Genomic DNA, 7893 nt, shown 5'->3' with positions numbered 1-7893 from the left:
TAACCCTATGCTACCCTCTGTATTCCAAGTCACAGGTCCTGTCATTTGCTACATTCCGTCTTAAGCAGCAGCAGCTGCTGCTGCTAAGTCGCTTCAGTCGTGTAGACGGCAGCTGAGTTTTATGCAAATAAAGTCCGTCCTGTATGCGCGGTTGTGGGTTCTGATGTTGGTTGGGAAGTCTCCCTGCTCCCGGGCGCCCTCGCCTTCCATCCCCAAGTCCTTATCTCGCAGCTTTTCGTTTCCCACGGGTCGGGAGCATAAAAGGGAGCGGGGGCTCGGCCTCGCAGCGTCACCATGTCCCCGCTGTGCCCACTGCTGCTGACCCTTGCCCTGTTGGCCGTCCCCGGCGTCCGGGGCGCCTGCCCGGCGTCCGCCGACCTGAATAACGCCGACGGGACGCGCACGTGCGCCAAGCTCTACGACAAGAGCGACCCCTACTACGAGAACTGCTGCGCCGGCGCCGTGCTTTCCTTGGAGCCGGGCGCCGACCTGCCCTACTTGCCCTCGGACTGGACGAAAGTCATCTCTTCGATCGTGGTGGGCCAGCGCTGCGAGCTCACCGTGTGGTCCGGTCGCGGCAAGGAGGGCAAGTCGCGCAAGTTCTCGGCCGGTAGCTACCCGCGCCTGGAGGAGTACCGCCGCGGCCTCTTCGGGGACTGGTCCAACGCCATCTCCGCGGTCTACTGCAGGTGCCCACCCGCCGGCCCCACCACCCAGACCCCTGAGCCTCTGACCCAAACTGAGCATCCTTAGAACCAGTTTCCGAGGTCCCCCTTCTTCTCCCCCACGCCCCCTCCCCCAAGCCCATGCCCCTTGGATCTCCCAGACCCAACTCTGAGATTCCCAGACTCAGTAATCCAGTCTTCATTCTGGGAGCTCCCCGTCCCACCTCCCTGAATCGCCCACTTGCCTACCCACCAGACGGCTGCACTCTCTGGGGAGGGCAGATGATCTCTGGTGACCTCGAGCCTAGCCTGGTGATAGGAAGCCATCAACCCCCTCACTTTGAAGCCCCCAGAACCAAAGCTAGTCCTTCCCCACCCCCCCTAGATCATCAGATCCCAGGGCTCTCAGACCCAACTCTGGAGCTCCCAGATTCTAAACCTGACTGACCGAGACCTCAAGACCCCAGACCTAATTCCAGGAGTACCCTATCTAGCCCTCATGCTCCACTCTTCCAGATCCTCTACATCAGCCTTGGCCCCAGAAACTGGTTCTAGTGCCCCCATTAAGGTTCTGAAGCCACCAGGCCCAACTTTGGAGGCCCCTGAGCCCACCCTGGACTCACATATCCAAACTCACAGACCCCGTGGCCCTAGATCTACCCAGGGCACCCTCTAAAACCACCCACCTGCCCCTCTACCCCCAAGAACTCCAAGAACCCCTAGCCCCAAACTCCCAGGCCAGGATGCCTAGCCCCTGAATTTGGAGCCCAGCCCCAGCCCCCGACCCCATCTCAGGCTTCTAGAATCCCTCCTACCATAATTCTCTGAGGCCCTGGCACCCCCTGACAATAATTTTCTATTCTGTTGCAGTTGCAAATGATACCTTATGAGATCGCTCATCTCCAGCCTTTACAAAGTGCTGAGCCCCTCACCTGGCTTGTCCATGGGGTCTGCTGAAGTCTCTAAGACCCGGGAGAACAAAGCTTTCTGCCTACCCTCATATTGCCTTCCCTGTAATACAGCCCTTATGAAGCCATCTTTGTCTGCCCTCTGCTTGTGTTTGGGCCCCAAGTCCACGCAGATGTGGGGTCGGGAATGGAGGAGGGAGCTGGGTCAGCCCATAGTACCTGCTGTGGATGGGGACACATGCATAGATCCTGTGGGGGCACATGCACGGATTTAGGTATACACACATGTGCACATACTCATATGGCATCTGTGTGACAAGTAATGGTACTGCTGGCTGATGTTTTAAAATATTTATTTATTTTGTTTGGCTGTACCAGGTCATGGGATTTCCAGGTGGTGCAGTAGTAAAGAATCTGCCTGCCAGTGCAGGAGATGCAAGAGGCTGGTTCTATCCCTGGGTTGGGAAGATCCCCTGGAGTAGGAAATGGCAACTCACCCCAGTATTCTTGCCTGGAAAATTCCATGGACAGAGGAACCTGGAGGGCTATAGTTCACGGGGTTGCAAAGAGTTGGACATGACTGAGCATGCATGCTGGGTCTTAGCTGTGGCATGTGGGATCTAGTTCCCTGGACAAGGATGGAACCTGGGCCTCCTACATTGGGAGCCCAGAGTCTTAGCCACAGGACTACCGGAGAAGTCACACTGCTGGCTGATTGTTAAACACTGAAATGCTTTCTACACTTTTTGGTGGATAGCCATTTTCTGAATCCCCCCTTCCCCACACCAGGTATTCAGGCCTGCCAGGGACCTCAAGACTCTCTCAGGATTCATATGTACAATGGTAAGAGGCCTTCAAGGACTCTGCCCCATGTAGGTCCAGGGTCTGTTTTGTGATCTGCCCACAGCCCAGGACTCATGGGTTGTGAAATACTTTTAATGCCCCAGGCTCCAGCACATGGAGAACACTTTCATTCTAATTTGCATATTCCTGAAAATTCAAATTTGCAATTTACTACTTCTAAGAATAAGGACCCTTGATGAGTACCTGGGTTTGGGGGCTCTGGAGGAGTAAGAGAGGAGCAATGAGGGGTCTTGGGAGGAAGAGAAGTAGAGGGACAGCTCTGGGGGATGATAACATGGAATTGGAGGGAGGAAGGAAATCTGGGGACATTCTGAGAGTTAAGAGACATGGGAGAAGAAGGAGGTGAGTAGAGAGGCTATGAGGCCATAAATTTGGAACATTAGAGATCAGAGGTCAAGGGAGGCGCTGGAGATCAAGGATTAGAGAACGTGCAAGTGGGAAATGAACTTGGTGAAGTTCTAAGGAGCAAACACCAGGGAAACAGCATTCCTTGGGCACATGTATTTATTTATTCAGTCAACAAAGGTTTATTGAGCCCCTATTATCTTGTTAAGCACTAACTCAGGAAGAAGTGGCCACTGCCCTCATGCAGAGAGTGCAGCGAAAATGCCAGCGAGACAGACAGACAAAGATGTGTGAAGATGTCAAATGAGAAGCCAAGGCCCAGGCAGGATTACAGGGCATAGGAGGTAGTATGTGATCCAGGAGCAGCCAAGGGGACAGGAGGGTATAAAGGGGGAAGCGGGGTGCTCAGGAAACATGGTGGAGCTTAAGGGTCAGGAGGTACTAAGGGTTAGGGACTTCTAAGGCTTAGGGAGCTGCTAGGGGATCAAAGAGATGCTAAGATATCAGAAGCGATAAGGTAATAAGAAGTCACTGAGGGGTTGGTATCTTGTATCATCATATGAGAGGTCAGGAGGGGCCCAGGGTCAGCCTATCACTCCCTGAATTGCACAGACACAGAGGAGTCGGTCACCCTAGTCCGCCGCAGCCCACCACGCTCCATCCGGTTCTTGGTCTTGTGCAGGAAGTGGACAAAGCGGACGCCGGGGCCATACTGGCGGAATACGTGGGATACCTGGGGCAGCACCAGGGTCAGGAAGAAGTTCTTTTTAGGGACCCGTAAGCCCTGCCCTCCTCCCTCCTCCCTCTGTGAGGTCTTGGGACACGAAAGCACGTGTGGGGGTGGTGGCCGGGGTAGGGCGTCTCACCTGGATCCAGTGCCCGGGAGGGCCTCTCCCGGAGGTGCGGGGGGCCACGTGGTGCTGGGCGATGACTGTGCTGCGGTCAGCCGCCAGCAGCCAGACGTGCAGCTCATACACACACGCGTCCAGTCGGCTGTCCTCGAACCTGGGGGCAGGCCTTCAGCTGCCACCACAGCCCCACTCCTGGTACGGTTGCCATTCCACACACACACCCACTGGCACCCACTCTGTGCACCGGGGCTGGGTGCTGCTTGTGACATGGCAGTGACCAAGACAACCCTACGCCCTGCTCTCATGGGATTAATAATGGTCTAGTTGGGGAGGTGGACATGTCATTAGGAAGCGACAATTAGGCATGGTCAGGGCTGGGATAGGGGACATTCGGGGTGCTGGAGCATAATGCATCTGACCCAGCTTGGGAGTGATCAGGGGAGGCTCCACATGGCCTGAGTTCAATCCCTGGTTGAGGAACTGAGATCCCTCAAGCTGTGAGACGCAGCCAAATAGAGGGGGGAATCCATCTCAAGAAAAGAGGGTGACCAACATCCAAGGAAGAAAGAAGAGGCTCTGGGCGGGAATATTCCAAGAACAGGAAGATTCAGACCAAAGGGGCCAGAGATATGGAAAGGGCTGGGTCCCCCAGTGGCAGGAGGGTCTCAGGGAGCACGGGGTGAGGCATGCGGTTTGGGGAGCCCACGTGTGCCACCTGGCTGGGCAGGTGGGCGGGGCGGAGGCACGTACCAGTCCATGACCGTGATACGTGGCTGCTCATCATCCAGTAGCTCCTCCCACAAGCCCTCGGCCAGAAGGTCCACGCACTGCTGCTTCACCGTCCAGCTGTGAGAGAGGGCACGGGGGAGGGCTGCCATCTGCTGGCATTCTCCCAGGTCAGCCGGGGCCCCTGAAGCGGGACACCCTGATCGTACCACCCTCCTAAAGACATCAAGGGCACTGGCCTAGGGGGGCTGAGCAGCCACTCAGCACCTCAGTCTTGGCTCCTATGAGCTTCTCTGAGGGCGATGCATCCTGAACCCTGTGTTGCAGATGGGGAAACCGTGGTGCACACAGGCAAGTGACTTAAAAGATCGAGCAGCAAAGAAGTGGCAGAGCTGAACCCAAGCGCCTGTGACCTGGAGCCCCTGAGCTGTGGCATCCCACCCACTATGCAGAAAGGGAGCCAGCTGGTGGCCTAGGTGACTCTCCCGTTCCCACAGAAAGAGGCTGAGTATAGGAACAGTATTAACTGCTAGGCTTCCCTGGTTCGGGCGGTAAAGAATCCACCGGCAGAGACGGAGACCCGGGTTGGATCCCTGGGTCCGGAAGATCCCCTGGAGAAGGGAATGGCAACCCATTCCAGTATTCCTGCCTGGAGAATTTCATGAACAGAGGAGCCTGGTGGGCTACCGTCTATGGGGTCGCAAAGAGTTGGACGCTAACTGAGTGACTAAGACGGCATGGAACACCTACTATCTGCAAACTAGCCAGACCCTATGCCGTGTGTTTTATGGGCATGCTTTTATGACATCCTGTTTACAGAGCAGGAGACTAGGGCCCAGAGAGGTAAAGACAGCTTTTCCAGGTCCCACAGCAAGGGAGGCCGGAAGAGGGAATCAAATGCAGGCCACGTGTGTCCCGGCCACTCACCTGAGGTTCTGCTGGAGTTTCTCAGTCCTGATGTGCCAGCCGCGGAAATTGCCTGGCGGATGGAGGAGCAACGGATTAAAACTTGCCCCTTCTCCAGGGCCACCCCTCCACAGCACGGGGCTAGCCTCCGGGCGCTTACCCAGAGCCTCCAGGGGTTGCTGGGTGGGACCGGTAGGGGGCGCTGGCTCATAAATGTTGATGCCTGAAACGCGCAGGGAAGCGGAGCCTCAGGCGTGCTGAAGCTGCCCTCCTTCCTGCAGGATACCCACTCACTGCCCGCTGGACGCGGCTGGAAGGACAGGAATCAGTGCCCCGCCTGCCAGACCAGCCCAGCCAGGCAGCGGGGAGTGAGTCAGGGCCCTGGGAGAGCCCTGAGAATGTCCTGGGGTCAGAGGGCCAGTGCTTGGAGGGGGAGGGCGTTGTGGCGAGAGGGGAGGAACAGAGGGAGAAAGAGAGAGAGGAACCAAGAAAAAGAGAGACTATGGGAGGAGGGGGAGGAGGGAGATAGCTCGGGGAGATAGTGAAGGACAGGGAAGTCTGGCGTGCTGCAGTCCATGGGGTCGTAGAGTCGGAATGACTGAGCGACTGAATGGTAACATGGGAGGAGGGAGGGAGAGATACAGACCCTGTGAGAGATAGAGACACAAGATGTAGAAAGAGACAGAGATGCAAGTGAGACAGAGAGACACGCTGAGAGAAAAAGGGACAGAGAAGGAAGTGCTAGAATGCATGGCTGCTCGGCCGCTCAGGCCTGTCAGATTCTTTGCGACCCCATGGATTGGAGCCCACTAGGCTCCTCTGTCCATGGGATTCTTCAGGCAAGAATACTGGAGTGGGTTGCCATGCCCTCCTCCAGGGGATCTTCCCGACCCAGGGATCGAACCTGCGTCTCCTGCATCTCCTACAGTGCAGGTGGATTCTTGACCTCTGTGCCACCGGAGAAGCCCCAGAGAAGGATGCAGAGGAATAAAAACACAGAGGGAGACATCAAGAGACAGAGACGAAGAAACAGAGTTAAGAGAGACAAGGAAACAAAGAGAAGACGAGACCGACGGTCTAGGTGAGCGAGCCCAGGGGAAGGAGACGGAGGCGTGGCGGCCTCCCGGCTGCTCCAGCCTCGCGCGGACCACGGCCCCGCACCTTCGGGGTTGGGCGAGCGCAGTAGGTTGCGGTAGAGCGGCCGCCTCAGGAAGAGCAGCTTCCAGGTGAGGCGCGGGGGCAGCTCCAGGCTCCCTCTCAGCGGCGCCCACTCTTGCAGCAGCAGCTGCCGCGCGTGGGCCTCGGTTGGCGACTCGGGCGCAGGGAGCCGAGGGGTCTCGGGGGCCGCGGGCGAAGGCGGCGACGGGGGCGGGGGCGGCGACGCCGGCTCCTGGGGGCTCGCGGGTTCCTCCATCCCGCCGCCGAGCTCTGGTCCTTCCCGCACCTCCTCCATCGCTCGGGTCTGGGTGACTGTCCGGGCTCCTCCGCAGGGTTCGGGGTGAACCCGGGGCGGGAGAGGGCGGAGCGCCTCGACTGGCCTTTAAGTAGAGGGGTGTGTTGGGGGAAGGATCCGGGCCCCCAGGCCCTCCTTCCTCGGGGCTCGGGAGCCCAGGTCCCAGCCCCTCCTTCTCCCAGCCTGCAGAAGTCCGGGTCCCAGCCCAGCTGTGTTTCCCAAGCCTCCTGCTCCAGTTTCCCCAGACATCAGCCCTGGAGAGGGGTGTGACCAAGGCGTTAATGCCAGGGCTCGGCTCTCTAATGAGGCCCATCCACCTCGTTAACATCCCGCGTGGCTGGAGGAAAGCTTAATTAATGAAGCCCCCCTCTCCCCCCGCAACCTCCCCGTCAGCTGGGCATGCTGTAAGGGGTGGGGGTGGGAGGGGAGTCCCGCCTCTGCTTGTTCCTCCTCTGTCCTCACTTGGGACACGAACTTGGGACCTGATATTTCTTGTCCCAGAAGCATAGAGGCGTGGGGTGGGGGACAGAGAGAGACCCAGAGAGAGTCTGAGCTAGAGATGGGGAGTCACAGAGATGGGGGACCCGAGGGAGACACTGAGATAGTGTCAGAAAGGGAGGTAGTAATAACCCCTCCTGGATATTGGGGTGCCTTGCATCTCTTCCTGGGGTTGGGCAGGCGGTGTAGGCTGGCCAAACCTCCTCCCTGGGAGGTCATAGGGAGTTTGGAGTCAGGGCTGGAGCGATGGCGGGGGCAGGAGGCCGGGGGTGCGAAGGAAGTGGGGTGGCGGAGGAACTTGAAGGGCCAGATGCCCACGCCCACAGCCTGCCCTTGCCACATCCCACAGCCCGCCCAGGTAAGCACGGGCTCAGTCCCACATAAGTTACCAGTAGCAAGTGCCACAGTGAATGCTTTCTGCTTGCTAGATGTTGTCCTAAGCTTTTACAAGTTCATTTCATCCTCTAACAACTTAGGTGCTATTATTACGGGCATTTTATACATAAGAAAAGATAATAGTGAATGAATATGGAGTTGCGTGCCAGCCACATGCACCCCAGCATCCAGCTTGCACACCAACCCTGAGTAGGGAGCTGTTGTTATCCCCATTTCACAGATGAAAAACTAGATGGCTCCCTCACAGGCCTGGTCCCATACCACCCCAGATAACCCCATAT

General features: G+C 57.5%; 2 protein-coding genes across 2 annotated transcripts; one reads left to right on the top strand and one right to left on the bottom strand.

Moving 5' to 3' along the window:
• Nucleotides 1-212: 212 nt before the first annotated feature.
• SYCN (syncollin) lies at nucleotides 213-1699 on the top strand. Its single transcript, XM_055554041.1, has 2 exons — nucleotides 213-689; nucleotides 1536-1699. The coding sequence occupies exons 1-2, from the start codon at nucleotides 295-297 to the stop codon at nucleotides 1543-1545; spliced, it is 405 nt and encodes a 134-aa protein (XP_055410016.1). The 5' UTR covers nucleotides 213-294; the 3' UTR covers nucleotides 1546-1699.
• Nucleotides 1700-2924: 1225 nt separating this feature from the next.
• NCCRP1 (NCCRP1, F-box associated domain containing) lies at nucleotides 2925-6731 on the bottom strand. The gene is made up of 6 exons (XM_055554042.1): nucleotides 6427-6731; nucleotides 5426-5488; nucleotides 5287-5338; nucleotides 4384-4479; nucleotides 3649-3787; nucleotides 2925-3515 (listed from the first exon to the last, which is right to left on the bottom strand). The coding sequence occupies exons 1-6, from the start codon at nucleotides 6716-6718 to the stop codon at nucleotides 3375-3377; spliced, it is 783 nt and encodes a 260-aa protein (XP_055410017.1). The 5' UTR covers nucleotides 6719-6731; the 3' UTR covers nucleotides 2925-3374.
• Nucleotides 6732-7893: the final 1162 nt, after the last annotated feature.

This window comes from Bubalus kerabau, chromosome 17, assembly GCF_029407905.1.
Source record: "Bubalus kerabau isolate K-KA32 ecotype Philippines breed swamp buffalo chromosome 17, PCC_UOA_SB_1v2, whole genome shotgun sequence".
Lineage (NCBI taxonomy): Eukaryota > Metazoa > Chordata > Mammalia > Artiodactyla > Bovidae > Bubalus > Bubalus kerabau.
Note: the sequence above shows the minus strand (reverse complement) of the source record. Positions and strands in the feature narration are given on the sequence as shown.